Source organism: Fukomys damarensis, unplaced genomic scaffold, assembly GCF_012274545.1.
Source record: "Fukomys damarensis isolate Sample0158 unplaced genomic scaffold, DMR_v1.0_HiC HiC_scaffold_39, whole genome shotgun sequence".
NCBI lineage: Eukaryota > Metazoa > Chordata > Mammalia > Rodentia > Bathyergidae > Fukomys > Fukomys damarensis.
In genome coordinates this window covers 48,927,025-48,945,343 of record NW_022900951.1, presented here as the reverse complement: position 1 = coordinate 48,945,343, position 18,319 = coordinate 48,927,025, and the positions used below count along the sequence as shown (strand labels likewise).

The 18,319-nt window shown below is 35.4% G+C and overlaps 1 protein-coding gene across 1 annotated transcript in view; it reads left to right on the top strand.

The window, feature by feature from the left end:
* Faah2 (fatty acid amide hydrolase 2) overlaps positions 1-18,319 on the top strand; it is a 186,178-nt gene that overhangs the window by 130,087 nt on the left and 37,772 nt on the right. Inside the window, exon 8 of the mRNA XM_010615713.1 lies at positions 7,000-7,119. Coding sequence (XP_010614015.1) covers positions 7,000-7,119 — 120 coding nt within the window. The remainder of the gene's footprint in view (positions 1-6,999; positions 7,120-18,319) is intronic.

Below are 18,319 nucleotides of genomic sequence, written 5' to 3'. Positions count from 1 at the left end.
TTTTTTTTTTTTTTTGGTTTACTTTTTGGTTGAGTTTGTACTTTCTTTTATATTCTAGACATAAGTCCTCTATTAGAAAATAGCCACAAAAAGTTTCTTGTATTTCAGAAAGTGCATATGAGTGAATGAGAGTTTTGGGGAACATTGTATATCTAAACCATAACAATTGCTTTGGTTATTTTGGATCTTTAGTGATTTTGTGTGAAATTTAAGAATGCTTATTCTAGTTCTGTGAAGAATGTTTTGGATAATTTAACAGAGATTGTACTAAATTTGTACATCAGTATATTATGCCCATTTTATCATGATTAATTCTTCTAATTAATGAACAAAGGTTGACTTTCTATATTCTAATGTTCAATAATATGGCTTACCTTGCAGTTATATAATTTTATTTATATATTTCTTTCAACTTCCTTGGATAGGATGATTCCTAGGCATTTAATTTTATATGTCATCATGAATGAGTTTGTTCTACTGATTTATTTTCTGGGTGAGCTCATTAGTGTTGTGCAGAATTGCTAGAAATTTTTGTGTTTGGATTCTGTATCCTCCAAATGCTCAAATTGTTAATCACATCTAAAAATGTTCCAGTGGAATTTTGGGTTTTTTTAATGTAAAGAATTAGCATGTGCAAATAAGCATAATTTAATTTCCACATGTCCTATGTATGTCACTTTAATTCCTTTCTCCTTTTGAATTGTTTTTTGTTGTGGTTTAGATCTAAATTGTATGAAAATTTTCTCATGTTTAAAAATAGAACTAGGCTGGAGGATGTGGTTGGACAGGTGAGGCTATGGCTATGATGAATGTATCTCTGTCACTAGCACCTCTCCCTTTCTACTCTCTGTCTTCCATAGGTTGAGCAAAATTCCTTTCACATGCCTTCTAGTATTCTTTTTCTGCCAATCTTGGACTACAATTCTGTAAGTGGAGATTAATGGGTGATTTCAGGGCAGAAAGAACCAAAAGATGAGGAAAGTTTGAAGTTTTGCCAGAAAGGATACACCTGAATGTTGGGGCCAGGGAAATTGTGGTTCCTGAAATGATCCAAATTAAAACGAAGCCAAGTACTTTGCATAAGGAAAGTAGGAAAGAGAGCTTGAAGCTTTCTTTTGAATTGACAAGCCCCACCCTTCATCGGGTGCAAACGTACTAAACTTTCAAATGAGAAGAGAATACTTTGCAATGCCTGCTAAAGAAGGATCTACTAGGGAGTTGATAACCCTTGATTTATTTCACTGTGCTCAGTCGACTTGGTACTCTGTGGCCATTACAACCACAGTCTAAGTGTGCTTTACTATTGCTTGAGGTAACAGCATAACTTGTTTTGCTCTACATGATGTGGGTTTTTCAGTCATGCAGAATGTAAATGTATGAAGTCACGGAAGCTTCCATCAAGATTTCAAATGAAGGCTGTGGACATCAGCCAATGTACCCTTCAAAAAAGCAGTATGTGAAGCTCTGAGAGTGATGTCAAAGGTACAGTAGCAATCCTAGAGAATTGAAAATGATAGGAACATTTATAATCTACAGAGGAAAGACACTAGTGCTGAATGGATCACACCTAAGAGAGAACCATGTGGCCTTGAACAGACAATGTCCTAGAAATAAGGCTGCCCAAGTAAATTGAAACTCACATCTTACCACACTTTGCTTCAGATGCTACGCATGGAACTACTGAATTTAACCTTTGCCCTGTTGCATTTTTTCCTGCTTTGTTTCTATTATAAACAGTGAGTATAAGGTGACTCAGAGACAAACTTTGTGAGAGAAAAAGGTTTACTCAAGTCCAAATGTGAACAAAAACTGAAATCAGGGGCAGATTTCAGCAGCTGTTTGGGAAAAGCTGAGATTATAACATCCATTTGTGGATGGGCTAATATTAAAAGAAAGAGAAGATATCAGCAATTAGCTAGGAAGAGAATCAGGCTTACATAGGGCTAGAAAGGAGGCTGTGATTATGAGGGTTGTTTATGACTGGGGGTAAAAAGATAGTCAGCACAGGTGTGCAATCGCTGGACTTCTTGATGCCAGGAGACTGTATCCTCCATCTTAAATTTTCTTTATGGCTGCCTTCTCTGTTTACTGAGAATAGATTGTTTTTTGCTGAGATCAGCCTATTTGCTTGCAAAGGTCTCATTCAGGCCAGACAAGACACTCCAATTTTTTTTATTTTTATATATGGAAGGGGATAGTAAAATGGGCAGAGCTTCTCATGCCTGCTTCACATGCTACAAGACTAGACGGGAGAAAAATCTCAAGGAGTGGCCAGATCAACATCCTGAATGCAATCCTGTGAGAGAGGTCTGAGGAGGTATGATATCCATTTATCAGGGAAAGAGTTAACTGTAAAGTTTTGTGGAGGAGCTGTCCAGAGAAGGAAAAAGTAATAATTTTGTCTCTTCTCAGGAAGTGTTAGAGTACCCTGATAAAAGCAATATACAGTTAAGATAGGTTTTGCAGTAAGAAATATGAGGATGAGACCAAATAAGATTAAAGCAGACTGAATGAAAGAAGTGGGTGAAATTGCAAGAAACACAAATGCAAGGCATTTATATGTCTTCTGGAATCTGGGTCAGCCAGGTCAAAGTAGAGGAGTTTTTTTGTGATTTCCAAAAGGAGGGGTTCAGGCAAGTTGTTGGTTGGGCATATTCATTTGAGACAAATACAGGAAGGGTCTTGTCTTCTTAGGTTTTAGGAACTGGGGATTTAAATTTTTTATTAAAGTGCATTTATTAGCCAGGCCATCTTCATGAGGTTGGGTGTCAGGAAAAGGGAGTAGAATGGTATCAATTTGTCCTATGTCTTTTTGGACATGTTGTAGAACAGGGAGATAATCTCTAATGGGCTTAGGTTTACAGCTGAGGTGTGGCCCAAGTAAAAAGATGTAGCCATATAAAAGCTCACAATATCCTCAGGAGCACAGGAACTAGCAGAAAGAATCAACAACTGGGATCTCATCTTATTAAAAGCTTCTGCATGGCAAAAGAAACCATCAACAGAACTAAGAGACAACCTACAATGTGGGACAAATTTTTTACCAGCTGCTCCTCAGACAAAGGACTATTATCTAGAATATATAAAGAATTCAAAATAATAACCCCCCCAATATAAAGACCCGATTCAAATATGGGCATCTGAAATGAACAGACATTTCTCAGACAAAGAAGTAAAAGCACCAAGTAAATATATGAAAAAATGTTCCACATCACTGGTCATTCTAGAGATGCTGATGAAAACAACCCTGAGTTTCCACCTCACCCCACAAAGAAAGGCTGCTATCAAGAAATCAACCAGTAACAAATGTTGGTGGGGTTGTGAGGAGAAAGAAACCCTTCTCCCTTGTTCGTGGGAGTGCAGACTGGTGCAACCACTATGGAAATCAATATGGAGATAACTCAAAGAGCTGGGACTAGAGGTTCCATTTGACCCAGCCATCCTTCTGCTGGGCATCTTTCCAAAAGAATTAAAATAATCATATCACAGTGATATATACACACCTATGTTTATAGAGGCACAGTTTGTAATAGCTAAAACTTGGAAACAGCCCTTTTGCCCATCAACTAGAGACTGGATAAAGAAGATGTGGTTTTTCTATAAAATGGAATACTACTCAGCCATAAAAATGAGAACTTAGATTCATTCAAACTAAAACTAAGAATTCCATTTTACCCACCTATTCATCTACATGTATATTCTTTAAAGATCTAAAGACAACAATTAAATGTTATATACATACACATGTTTATAGCAGCACAACTCATATTAGAGAAAGCTTTGAAGTGATACCCATCAATAGATAAAAACATAAATAACATACAGTATTTATACACAATAGATGATGCTATTGTGATATAAGGCAGGAGAAATTTGATTTATCTGCAAGAAAGCGGTTGCACATTGACACTATAATATTAAATAAAATAAGTCAGACACACAAGCTTACACATTGCAATTTCTCTTATATGAGAAACTCAAAGAATAAAGTAAAAAGCAAAGTAAAAGATAGATAATATTGAAGAGGGTGATAGACCTTTTACAAATGTAAAGACAACAAAAAGATGAAGGGAGAGGGGAAGAAGGGGATGAGAATGGGAATAAAAAGAAATAAACATGTTATGTACATTTAACAGCTCCTCACAAGAATGTAATCGAGTACTACAAACATCTACTGATATAAATAAAAATGTTTAAACCTTAATATTTAAATTCTGTCATCATTCCAATCTGTACTCCAAGTCAGATGAGATGGAAGCCAATCTCTTTTTCTACCCTCAGTAAAATTGGAAAATTTTCAAGAAAGTTCTGGGATTTTGCTTTTATTTTAAAGAATAAACCAATAACTGGCCTGCTTTACATTCAAGTGTTTTCCACTGTGCCAAAGAAAATGAAAGAGTAGGATGAGTGTTATGGCTTGTATTTTGATGGCACCCAAATCTTCATGTAGTCATGAGTAGGGCTTTTTGAAGGTAGCTGAACCTAAAGTGTGTGAACATTAATTAAAAGTGTGATACTGGGATTAAGTGTATGTGGATTAGCCCACTAATTGGTTTGTCAATATTCTGGGTGTAGATAATAGGAAGCCCCATCCCGGGTCTGTTTGGTACCAATAAATAGGCTTGTTTCCTGGATGGAATATAAAGGGATACAAAGAAGACATGATGCTAATTGCTGCTTCACTGTGTCCTGCCTGATTTGGTTCCTCTGTGATGCCTTTCTGTCATGCCACCCTGCCTTAGGACCAGCAGGCTATGTATTAAAACCTCCACAAAATATTAACTGAAATAAATGTTTCTTCCTTTAAATTGTGGGTGCTGGGTATTCCATCTCAGCAAAGAGTAAAGTACTAAGACCAATTTTAGTACTGAGCATGTGGCCATGGCTCTGACACAACTGACCATGTCATTCATAAGCCATTGAAATTTGCTTGCAGGGATAATTTAGAAAGGATTGGTGATGCTGGTTGAAAAAGCATCCCTGGAGTACTGTAAACGGAACTAAATGGGAGATTCTGGTCAGCGCTCAGAAGACCAGAATCTGATATGAATGCTGCTAGTAAAGACCAGGCTGAGGAAATTTCAAACGGGATGAAGGACTGAATTGGACCCCATACCAGAGTGCTATGCTTTGGCAGAAATTTTGTTGCCTTTTGCTCTTGTCCAGAGACTGCTTGAGATTGAGATTATGGAAAGTGTATTAATTAAACTGTGGAATAAATTTCAAGGCATTCTAATGTTGTGGCAATGGTATGTCTACTGTCAGGGGCTTTTAGCTAGATCTCTGCTGAGAATCAAGAGCAAACTGCCCAACAGAATTATTCAAAATACTTTTGAGTTCTGCCAGAAGGGAAGCTCTGGTGAAGTTGTGTCTTGCGAAGATTGAACAGAGGAAAACTTTGTTGCTGAAAAGGAACCAGACAATAGAAAAGATGGCTTGAGGATATCAAAAGAAACAGGAGGGCTACACTTTTTCCAGCCTCAAAATTGCAATGCTGAAGGACAATGATGAAAAGAAAGGCACATAGTTCCATGTTATAGAATAGCAGTGACCTATGGAAGTTGTTATTAGGGATTTGCTTCTAAGGTATTCAGCCTCTACAACCAAGAGAGATGGAAGCCTAGCCACTGCCGTAGATAACAGCAGACCTTGGCATAATCTATGTGGTGCTCATTTTAGGTGTATGAAGAATGCAAAAGTTTTAGTGTCAAGAAGATTTCAACCAGAATGCAGAAGAGTCCCTTGGAGACCAAGTAGTGTGCCCCTGAGATGGCAGGGTGTGAACCTGTGAATGTGAAGCCAAAAGTACAGTGGAGACTTGGAGGTTTGGAGAAGCCAGAAATGTGGATTGTCTGAGAAAAGCTGCAAGGAGTGAGCAAAGTTATCCCAAGAGGGAATCCATAAAGGCAATAATCAACAGCAGTGCTACAGTGGCAGACCACTGAAGCCATTTGAAGTTCACATCTTACCACAGATTACCTTGAATATGAGACATGGAGCTAGAAGAATTAATGCTTATTCTGCTGGATTTTAGACTTGCTCAGGTTCCATTTTTTCTATTCCACTATTTGTACCTTTTTGATTAGAAATGAGTATCTTGTAAAATTGTATATTGGAAGTGTTTAATTTTATTTTTATTTGTAGAAAGGCTCATAATTAAGAGTTTGTCTTAATTCTCAGAGAAGATTTTGTACTTGGATTTTTCAGCAATGCTGAAACTGTTAGGACTTTTGCAACTCATAGAGATGAACTAAATGTCTTTTGCATAAAGGGATGTACATGAGTCCTTTGAAACACAAGGGTGAAAAATTCTGTATCAAAATGTTCCCCAAAAGCCTCATACAGTCATACATGAAGCTTTTAGGAGATGGCTGGATTTAGGGTATATGAATGTAGATTAAAAGTTTGATACTTGGATTCAGAGTTTTTAGATTATTACCTTAATTTATTATCATAATTCTAGATGCTGATAATGGGAAGCCCCACTCTGAATGTGGCTTCCACCAATCAATAGGCTTTTTTCATGGATGCAATATAAAGGGACAGAAAGAAAGTAGGTGCTACTTGCTACTTTGTCATGAATTACTTCACCTCTACAGTGCCCTTTCGCCATGCCACCTTGCCTTAGAACTAGTGGACTATAGACAGAAACCTTTACAACAAACAGTTAGATGAGATAAACCCTTCCTCCTTTAACTTGTAGATGCCAGGTATTTTGTCTCAGCAAGGAAAAAAACTATGACAGTGAACAAAAATGCTATAAAATTACCTAGCATTTGAAGAAAGGTTTTATTTTATAATCATTTAACTGGTTAGTATAGCTTCTAAAATTATTATGTAGTTTTCACAAAGCTACTTGTATCTATAATTTGTTGTTTGGGTGTTCTTATAATGGAAGGAGGGCTTGCAAATTCCTAGCCCACTACATTGGTTATGCTACTCTCCAGTTATATCTTTTTCTCATCAAATTTGTATATTTTCATAATTTTCTTTTGTAAGGTTGTGGTTCACCTTGAAACGGTCCTTGGAGCCTCAGTTCAACATGTTAAACTGAAACAAATGAAATATTCTTTTCAGTTATGGATAAAAATGATGTCCACAAAGGGACTTGATGGAAAGGTGCGTTCACTCTTTTCTTTATTCTCTTTTTTCTTTTCTTAGGTTTTTCATTCAGTTTCAATTGTGAGTCACTCATTATGGTCATAGGTATAAACAAAAACAAGGAAAATAGTAAAATATTTACAGAGATCATTTTGTGAAATGTTATGATATTATAATCACATAGGTATGTGCATTCAGAGGCAGAGCTCATTCCTTGTGGAGGAGTTACTATGCACCAACATTTTAATGATTTAGGAAACTTAATCTGGTGTGAATTTGATAAAATTTTTCTGCACTGAGGGGAAGATGGGCATGGAAAAGAACATGAAGTGATCAAGAAGAACTCTGTAAAATAAATTTCCATATGCTATATGCCAGATACTGAGAGCATTTAGCTTCCCATATAAGATGATTAAGCAATCCCAGTTATCAAGGTCTAGGGTAAGATTCTCCCTGAGAGGTTTCTGGGGAAAAACATAATTTTATCTATTTGCCTTTCTCCTGTGAATTTTCCTTTTCCTGTTCACATGTGATAAGATAGGTTTTTTTTCCTTCTTTTCTCATTTTGCCCTTAATTACATTTCCCCCACTCCCATCCTTATTTGCAAAACTGCTATACAGATTCAATGCAATTCCAACTGAAATTCCAACAGTATATTTCACAGAACTAGAAAAAAGAATCCAAAAAATTCATTTGGAACCAGAAGAGACCTAGAAGAGCAAAACCTATCCTAGGCAACAGAGACATGGCAGTGGGTATAACAATTTCCAATTTGAAACTATACTACAAAGCCACTGTGATAAAAATAGCACAGTATGGGTAAAGAAACAGACCCGAGGATGAGTGGAATAGAATGAAGGATACAGAAACAGCTCCAGATGTACTTAGCTACCAACAATCCTCAGTGGAGGAAAGATAGCCTCTTTAATAAATGGTGTTGGAAAAACTGGATTTCAACCTGCCAAATATTAAAAATAGACCCTTATCTTTCACCATGCACTAAATTAAAATCCAAGTGGTTTAAAGAACTAAATATTATAAAAGAGACACTAAATTTGTGGAAAGATAAGTTAGGCATAATTATTGAAGACATTGGCAAAGGAAATGACTTTATGGACAAATCCTCAATAGCATGGAAACTAGCACAAAGAATCAACAACTGGGATCTCATCTTATTAAAAAGCTTCTGCACTGAAAAATAAACCATCAACAGAACTAAGAGGCAACCTACAATATGGGAAAAAATTTTACCAGCTGCTCCTCAGACAAAGGAGTATTATCTAGAAAATATAAAGAATACAAAACAGTCAGCCCCCCCAAATATAAAGACCTGATTCAAAAATGGGCATCTGAAATGAACAGACATTTCTCAGACAAAGAAGTAAAAGCAGCAAATAAAAGTATGAAAAAATGTTCCACATCACTGGTCGTTCTAGAGATGCAGATGAAAACACTGAGATTTAAACTCACCCCACAAAGAATGGCTGCTATCAAGAAATCAAAAAATAACACATATTGGCAGGGTTGTGGGGAGAAAGGAATGCTTCTCCATTGTCAGTGGAAGTGCAGAGTGGTGCAACCACTATGGAAATCAATATGGAGATACCTCAAAGAGCTGGGACTAGAGGTTCCATTTGACCCAGCCATCCCTCTGCTGGGTATCTTTCCAAAAGACTTAAAAGAATCATATCACAAATATATATGCACACCCATGTTCATAGCAGCACAGTTTGTAATAGCTAAAACTTGGAAACAGCCCAATTGCCCATCACTTGGAGACTGGATAAGGAAGTTGTGGTTTTTCAATTAAATGAAGTACTACTCAGCCATAAAGATTGAGAAATTAGAGTCACTCATAGGAAAATGGATGCATATTGAAGTCATACTCTTAAGTGAAATAAATAAGTCACATATGTGTAAATACCAAAAAGTTTCTCTGGTGTGAAAACCAAAAGGGTAAATAAGGCTCAAATGGTATAATTAACAATGTGAAATAGGAAGCAAAGGACTAAAGTTGTAGGGGACCTGGGAAGGGTAGTGGAAAGGAAATAAGGGAAAATAAAAAATATGAGCAATGAAAAAATGGAAAAAATATTTTGCAAATGGAGGATGGAGGGGGTGTGAAGGGAGGGCAGGGGTATGGGGAAAAATGAGAACCCAGACCTGTCATGTAAAGGTACGAGTTCCCAATGATGACTGTAAATATACTTTATACCTAAAAAGTACCAATAAATTCAAAGAGGATAAGAGTGACAACATGAAATCTGATTTATAAAATGGCCCTGAAGTATAAAATTCAAATTAATAGTAAATGGGTAGAAATATCATTATTTTCTTACTTTTAATTATGATACTAATTCAGAGCAAGAGGTCATAACATTTCCTTAATCATTTACATTTAATAACAATTAGATTGTTTATACAATATCTGAAGATTGTAACATGAAAAAAGATTGAACCATATATTTTTATGCTAATGTCACTGATTTTTAATAACAAATATAGAATGAGATTTGTTCATTTACAATGCACATGTCAATTGATTTTTATATATTCACAAAGGTGTGTATTATCATAATTTTGATCATATACTGTCATTTTCACAACTGTCCATAAAATAAATTTCACGTTTATTAGATATCACTCTTCAATCTCCTAGTCTTCCTGTAAGCAAGCAGTGAGCTATGTTTTGTTTCTTCTTCTTTTTTTTTTTTTTTTTTTTTTTTTATTTTTTTTTTTTTTTTTTTTTTGTACCAGGGATTGAACTCGGGTCCTTGCACTTGCAAGGCAGGCCACCGAACTGCTGAGCTAAATCCCCGGCCCTATGTTTTGTTTATATAGATTGACTAACTCTGGACCCTTCATGCAAACCAGATCATAAATTTTGTTATATTTTATTATTGTTCTATTTCCCTTTGCATAATCATTTGAGATTTATCCATGTTTATTATGTGTTAAAACTGCATTCCTTTTTGAGGCTAAGTACTATTTCACAATATTACTACATATTTTATTTATTAAATCACCAATTGATTTGCATTTGGATGCTATGTGTAGTGGTGCTTTGTAAAGTCCTTCTGTGTTATTTTCTTTTTCTTTTTCTTTTTTTTTTGGTGCTGGGGATTGAACTTGGGACCTTGCCCTTATGAATCAGGGTGCAGAATCACTCAGCTAAATCAGCAGCCTTATGTGTTATGGTCTTAATAATATAGTTTTAAAATTAAATTCTATTTTGAGTAATGTGCATTAATTGTACATAAGAATGGGGTTCAGTGTGATATTTCAATATGTACCTGCAATGTTATTTGATAAATTTCAGCCTCTCTTTATCCATCTTTCCCTTCTGTACTTCCCAATGTGTAATAAATTCTACTGTACATTCAGGTTTTTTTTATACAGAAAAATAGATCTTCTTTTAAAGAGTATCCTTATCACACTATAACCACATGACATAAGCAAATAATATACAGAAGAACATACAACAAGAAAAGGGGAAAAGGCATCAAAGAAAACAGATAGAAGAAAATTAATTGCATCAGAAATCCATAAAATTTATCAAATTACAACAAATCTGGTATAATTGTTCATAAGAAATAGGAATTACTGTCCACTCATTACAACAGTATGGATAGTGTATATTAATAATTTTATTTTATTTTTATTGATCCATGTTTACAGTATATAATGATCACATTCATCATGGGGGATCAGTACATATACGTAATATATTTTAATTCTTTTTTGATCCCATTCTCCTCCCTTCCCTCCAATCCTTCTTCACTTCTCTATTTTATTTGTTTGTTTGATTTTTGGAACTGGGGATTGAACTCAGGTCATTGAGCTTACAAGACAGGCACTGGCACTTCTCTATTTTAAAAATGTCTACTTCTTGGGCCAGGGATTTAGTTCATGGCATCATGCCTGCCTCACAAATATAAGGTACTGAGTTCAACAATCCCTGTGTGAAGAAAGAAAGAAAGAAAGAAAGAAAGAAAGAAAGAAAGAAAGAAAGAAAGAAAGAAAGAAAGAAAGAAAGAAAGAAAAGAAAGAGAAAAAAGTCTACTTTAATTTTTCCTTCAATATTTTTATTTAAATCCCATTTCTCTTGCGATTCTCCCCCTCCCCCATCTCTTATTCCTTTCCCATTTGAACAAGTTCTTCCTAATTCCTAATATCTATCCTCAATTTCTGCTCTTTATTTATACTTTAGGTTTCTCACAAAAGAGGAACAATATGATATTTAAACGTCTGCTTGATTTGTTTAAGATTGTCTATTTAAGGTGCATCTATTTGCCTGAATATATCTCAAGTTTATTCTTTATGGCACAGCAGTATTCCGTTAGATATAAATATATTTTCCTTAACCATTTATCTCATGATGGCCATCTGGTCTGTTTCCAAGATCCAGCTATTTTAAATTGTGCTGCAATTAACATGGATATGAAGTTTTCACTGTGGTAGGATGACAATACCTGGAATTGGAATAGCTAGGTCAAATAGAATCTTTTGTTTCTATTATTTTTAAAGAAAACCTCATACCGATTTTCATAGTAATTATCCCAATTTACACTTCCAGAAACAAGTGAGAAGGGTTTGCTTTTTTCCCACAACTTTGTCAGAACACTGCATTGTTTGATTTCTTTTTTTTAATTGAGTTTGTTGGTACATTTTAGGGATATAGTACAGTTACATCCACTGATGGGATCTCGTACCTCTACATGACAGGTCTTGGTTCTCATTTTTCCCCTTGTCCCTGCCTTCCCTTCACCCTCTGCTCCCATCCCCATTTACAAACACTTTATTTCCATCTTTTCATTTTCTCGCATTTTTTTTTGTTTTCTCTTATTACCCTTCCTCTACCCATCCCACCTTTCCTACACCTTTAGCCCTTTTCTTTCCATTTCACAATGTCAGTTATCTCATTAGGATCTTATGTACTATTACAGTTTATTCACACCAGAGAAACTATTCGGTATTTACACATGTGTGACTTATTTATTTCACTTAGGAGTATATCTTCAATGTGTATCAATTTTCCTATGAATGAATCTATTTTCTCGTTCTTCCATTTTATAGATAAACCACATGTTCTTTATCCAATTTCCAACGGATGGGCAACTGGGCTGTTTCCAAATTTTAGCTATTACAAACTGTGCTGCTATAAACATGGGTGTGCATACATCACTGTGATATGATTCTTTTAGTTCTTTTGGAAAGATACCCAGCAGAGGGATGCCTGGGTCAAATGGAACCTCTAGTTCCAGCTCTTTGAGGTATCTCCATATTGAATTCCATACTGGTTGCACCAGTCTGCACCCCCGCAAATAATGGAGAAGCGTTCCTTTCTCCCCATAGCCCTGCCAACATTTATTATTGTTTGATTTCTTGATAGCAGCCATTCTGTGTGGGGTGAGGTGAAATCTCAGTGTTGTTTTCATCTGCATCTCTCTAATGACCCAGTGATGTGGAACATTTTTTCACATATTTACTTGGTGTTTTTACTTCTTTGCCTGAGAAATGCCTGTTCATTTCAGGTGCCCATTTTTGAATCGGGTCTTTATATTTGGGGGGCTTACTGTTTTGAGTTCTTTATATATTCTAGATAATAGTCCTTTGTCTGAGTAGCAGCTGGTAAAAATTTTTTCCCACATTCTAGGTTGTTGCTTTGTTCTGTTGGTGGTTTCTTTTGCAATGCAGAAGCTTTTCAGTAAGATGAAATCCCAGTTGTTGATTCTTTCTGCTAGTTCCCGTGCTACTGAGGATTTGTTCATAAAGTCTTTTTCTATGCCAATGTCTTCCAGAGTTCTGCCTAACTTATCTTCCAGCAAGTTTAGTGTTTCTGTTTTAATATTTAGATCTTTAATCCACTTGGATTTTAGTTTAGTGCATGGTGAAAGATAAGAGTTCAGTTTTAATCTTTGGCAGGTTGAAATCCAGTTTTTCCAACACCATTTATTGAAGAGGCCATCTTTCCTCCACTGAGGATGATCAGCTCCTTTGTGAAAGATGAGATAGCTGAGCACATCTGGATTTATTTTTGTGTCTTTCAATCTGTTCCACTCATCCTCAGGTCTTTTTCTTTGCCAGTATCATGCTATTTTTGTCACAGTGGATTTGTAGTATAATTTCAAATTGGGAATTGTTATACTCGCTGCCATGTGTCTGTTGCCTAGGGTAGCTTTTGCTATTCTAGGTCTCTTATGGTTCCAAATGACATTGTTTTCTTGATGATAACCATTTTTGCTATAGTGAGATGGAATTCCTGTGTTGTTTTAATTTGAATATTTCAAATGGCCAGCAATGTTGGGTGTTTTTTATGTATTTATCAGCCATATGCACTTTATCATTTGAGAAGTGTTTATTCATTGAATATTCCCCTTATTGGATTAGGTCTTTAAATTTGAGCAGGTCTAATTTTTTTTAGTTGCTTATATATTTTAGACATTAATCCTTGTCCAGAGATGGAGCAGAAATATGGTGAGTTTCTTTGCTGTGCAGAATCTTTTTAATTTTATGTAATTCTATTTGTTGATTATTTGTAACATTTCCTCCAATCCAGGGTTTTATTCATACAGTATTTGTCTATACTTTACAACTTCCAGTTTTGCCTAATTTATCTTCTAGCAGATTGTTTCTCTTTTTATATTTAGTAGTCTTTTATTCCTCTTTTAATATTTAAATCTTAGATCCATTTCAATTTTAGTTTAGTGCATGAATAGAGACATGATCTTGTTTATTCTTCTTCACCTTCAGCATGTGGAAAGCCAGTTTTTCCAGCATCATTTGTTGAAGAGTTTATCTTTAGTCCAGTGAAAGAATTTGTTTCCTTTTTCAAAGATAATATAAATGAGTGTGCCTTGGGTTGTTTCTGCATGCTCCTGTTCCAATGATACAAAAGACTGGTATTTTTGTTGTTGTTGTTGTTGTTTGTTTTTGCCAGAACCATAATGGTTTTATCATTGTAGCTTTGTAGTATAACTTGAACACTGAGATTGTGATGGCCTTGCCTTGCCCTTGCTCAGAATTGCTTTTGCTATTCTAGGTCTCTTCTGGTTTCATATAAATTTGGAGATTGCTTTCACTAGTTCATGGAGGAATGCCACTGATATTTTTATTTAGATTGCATTAAATATGTACAAATTTTGTTTGTTTGTTTGTTTTGGTCCCTGGGATTGAATTTGGGCCTTTGTGCTTGGAAGGGAGGTGGTGGAACCAGGACCTGAAGTTTTATTTTGTTTTTTTGTTTCTGTTTTTGAGACAGGGTCTCATTATGTAGCTGAGACTGACCTGGAATTCACTTTGTATTCCAGTCTGGTCTCAAACTCACAGCGATCCTCCTGCCTCAGCCTCCCAAGTGCTGGGATTACAGGTGTGCGCCACCATCCCCGGCTCCCTAAAGTTTTTGAAGTATAGCCATTTTCAACATATTGGTTCTTCCAAAGCAGGAACATGGGATACTTTCCATTTTCTGATATCCACTTTGATCTTTTTCAGAGTACTACAGTTTTTATTGGCAAGGCTTTTACTTACTAGGGTAGGTTAATTGCTAAGTATTTCATTTTTCTTGAGGCTATTATGCAAGGTGTTGTTTCCCTAATTTTTGTCTTGGTGAGATTGTTTTTAGTATATGGGAATGCTACTGAATTTTGAGTGTTGAGTTTGTATCCAGCTATGCAAGTAAATTTAGTTATGAATTCTAGGATTTCTTTGGTGGAGTTTTAGGTGTCTTCTTTGTAGAGGATCATGTCATCAGTGAGTAGTAATAATTTAAATTCTTTCTTTCTATCCACATTTATTTATTTCTCTTGTTTAATTGCTCTCTCTGCCTGATGCTTCTAAATCATTATTGAACAGGAAGGGTAATTTTGGCTATCCGTGTCTTATTCTTGATTTAGAGTAAAAGTATTCTTCTTTCCTTCATTTAGTATGATGTTGGAAATTTTTGTCATAGGTGGCTTTTATCAGATTGAGATATAAAGACCTTCTATTTCAGTTTCCTTTAGGGTTTTTATTATGAATAAAGGATGGATTTTCTCAAATGCTTTTTCTGTGTCTATTAAGATAATCATGTGGTTTTACCCTTGCTTCTGTCAATGGGGTATATTACACTTATTAAGTTGCATATGATAATCCATCCCTATATCTCTGACATGAATTTTATATGGTCACTATGCGATCATTTTATGCATTCTATTTGCCCATGTCTTATTGAACATTTTTGCATCTGTGTTCAGTAGATTGCACTGTAGTTCTCTTTTTGGAGGGGGCCTTTTGGTGATTTTGTGTCATGCTAATTTTTGCTTCCAGGAATGACTTTTGGGACACCACCTCCCTTTGCATTTAATTAAATAGTTTCAGTAGTATTGGTATTAGATCTTCTCTAAGTTTCTTGTGATTTTGGAAAGCAATCCATTAGCATCTGAGTTTTCCTTAGTTGGTAGTTGTTTTTTATTACTACTTCAATTTGTTGAATGATATTGAACTAATCAAGATGTTCATAACTTTTGATTCAGCTTTGGAAATTCATACATAGCTCAGAACCTTACTATTTCATCTGAATTTCAGTTTATATTAGAGTATAAATTCTCAAAGTAGTTACCAATGATCTACTAGATTTATTGCAGAATCCATTGTAATTTTACCATTTTAATTTCTAGTTGCAGGAATATGAGTCTTTTTTTTTTGCTTTGTAAGATTGGTTTATCTATTTAGTTTAAACTTTAAAAGAACTATCTCTTTTTTAAAATTAATTTTATGGGTACATTTTAGATGTATAATATGATATTCATCATTGGAGAGTCATACCTTTACATAATATATCTTTTTTACGTTAAATTTGTTGGTACTTTTTAGGTATACAGTATACTTACATTCATCATTGGGATACTGCACCTTTACATGTTGTATCTTGGTTTTTATTTTCCCCCATATCTCTGACCTCCCTTCACCCGTCCACCATTCCCTATTTACAAAGACTTTGTTTTCAGGGTATGCCACTCCAGGGGAGAATTTATTTTCTATTAGTGCTTAAAATACTCCCCTCTAAACTCTCTTAGACTTTAAAGTTTGTGTTGAGAAGTCTGCTGTAATTCTGATGGATTTTTCTTTATTCATGTTTTGTTTCTTTTCTGTAACAGCTTTTAAAATTCTGGTTTTTTTTCATTGTTGTTGAATTTCTGGAATATTGACTATGATATTTTTTGGTATAGTTCTTATGTGGCCATGGCTATTTGGCCTCACTTATCTGAATGTCATATTCTATTTCCTGGCTTGGGAAAATATCTGCTATTACTTTTGTAATCATGTGTTATTCCCTTTGTACTATCTTCTTATTTTTCATTGTTTCCATTTATTCTTTGATTAGTCTTTATTACATCGTCTCTTAGCTGCTGGATTGATTTTTTATGGTTTTATAGTATCTCTTATTAGTTAATCACCAATAATAGTCATGTTTCCTAGGTTTGATACTCAATCCTTACATTGATTGATTCTGCTACATTTACTTTCAAAAGTTATACTTTCAGAAGTTTTTAATCTTCTGCATTTCTAGTTTGAATCTGTTCCGAGGACTCCAGGAATTATTCTATGTTGGACATTCATCGTTTGCATGTATTGTTTGTATTTTTTAAGACAGGGTAAGACTATTTAGTCCAGGATGGGCTTGAACTCACTATATAGCACAGGTTGAGCTCAACCTCATGGCAATCCTTCTGCCTTAGCCTCCCCAGTTACGGATATACAGATATGTGCCAACACTTGCATACATTTCTTTAGTTTTGCATTTTTTGAGTCTTCTCTGTACTCAATAATCCTTTGTTTTTTAGGATTACTATATCTTCATCTATATAATTATCTCTACTTTGAATTTGCAAAGTGTCTCATTGATCTATTTTGTTGCCTCCACTGCTACCACTTCAAATATTTTAGTTCTGTGTTTTTTTCTTATTTATTCCCTCTATATCCCCCATGGAATTGCTTTGGGCCACTTGAGAGCTTTGGGGATATTTTGTTTCCATGTTTTCTTATTTTTAATATAATTTTATTTGTTTTTTGTGCTGAGACTTGCAAATTGCTTCTGGTGGATAGCTTTATTGCTAGTTTTGTAACTTTTCAGAGATGTCCTGTATGCACAGCTAGTTATTGGCCCAGGGTGACCAGTATTAGTGCTAGATGTTAGACAGTGTCTCTGGCAGGACTAGAGGTTGTGTGAGGCAGTGAGAAATGGATGGAATCAACCATTCTCAATATATAAGGTACAAACAAACAGGAGCAATATTAACTCTCTATGCCAGATGAAGGTCTTAGCTGGTATTGGACAAACTTGAAGGGCTCAGTGGTGATTCAGTTGCATCCTGGGCCATATATTGAATAATACATACAGGGACACTTGGGTGGACTCAGCAACTACCATTCAAGTGTTCTCTTAATTCCTGCCATAAGGCAGATGAGGAGAGAGCCTTCCTTGCCCATGGGGCAGGAATGGATGCTGCAGGGTTACAGCCTCCTCAGTGTTTGGAGAGAGGATGATGAGATGAAGGAGCCCATACAAACAAAGTCATTCTGGGAGGCTGGACTCTGATGCATCCCTTGGTCTATCACCCACCTATTGGGAGGTTTTCAAGATGGTTATTTCTTGGGTAGGTGAAGGTGGGGGCAGACCAGTCCTTGTGGACTATTTCCTATGTTTTGTTTAATCTGAGTAACTTAATTGAAATCAATTTTTGTAGCAGGGTCTATGAACTCCTCTGCTTCCAGTTACTTGTATTTTTAGTTTATCTTTTTGGAATCTTTTTGCCCATTAAGGTTTTAAATATATATCCATTCTGTGCACCAGCAAACTTATGCATAAGTATCTATGCCATTTTCTCAAATCTGGTTCTTCACCATTTTGTGGCTTGAGGGTATGTCATGATACTCACTAAAAATCTCACAGCTGATTGAAGTCATGGAGAAAGTTGGTTGATACAGATAAGTTGATTCTCAACAATACATGCAAAATCTCTCATCTTTATTTTAACTTCAATATAAGAAACTGATAGTGCTATACTTGTCTTTATTGGCTTGTTAATTTGTTTATTTGCTTATTGGTTTATTTTTTGAGTAAAACTCTCAGTACGCAGTTCAGGCTTGATTGAACACACCATATAGCTCAGGCTAGCTACAAACTCAGGCAATTCTCCTGTCTCGGCCTCTTGAGTGACGGGATTACAGGCTTCT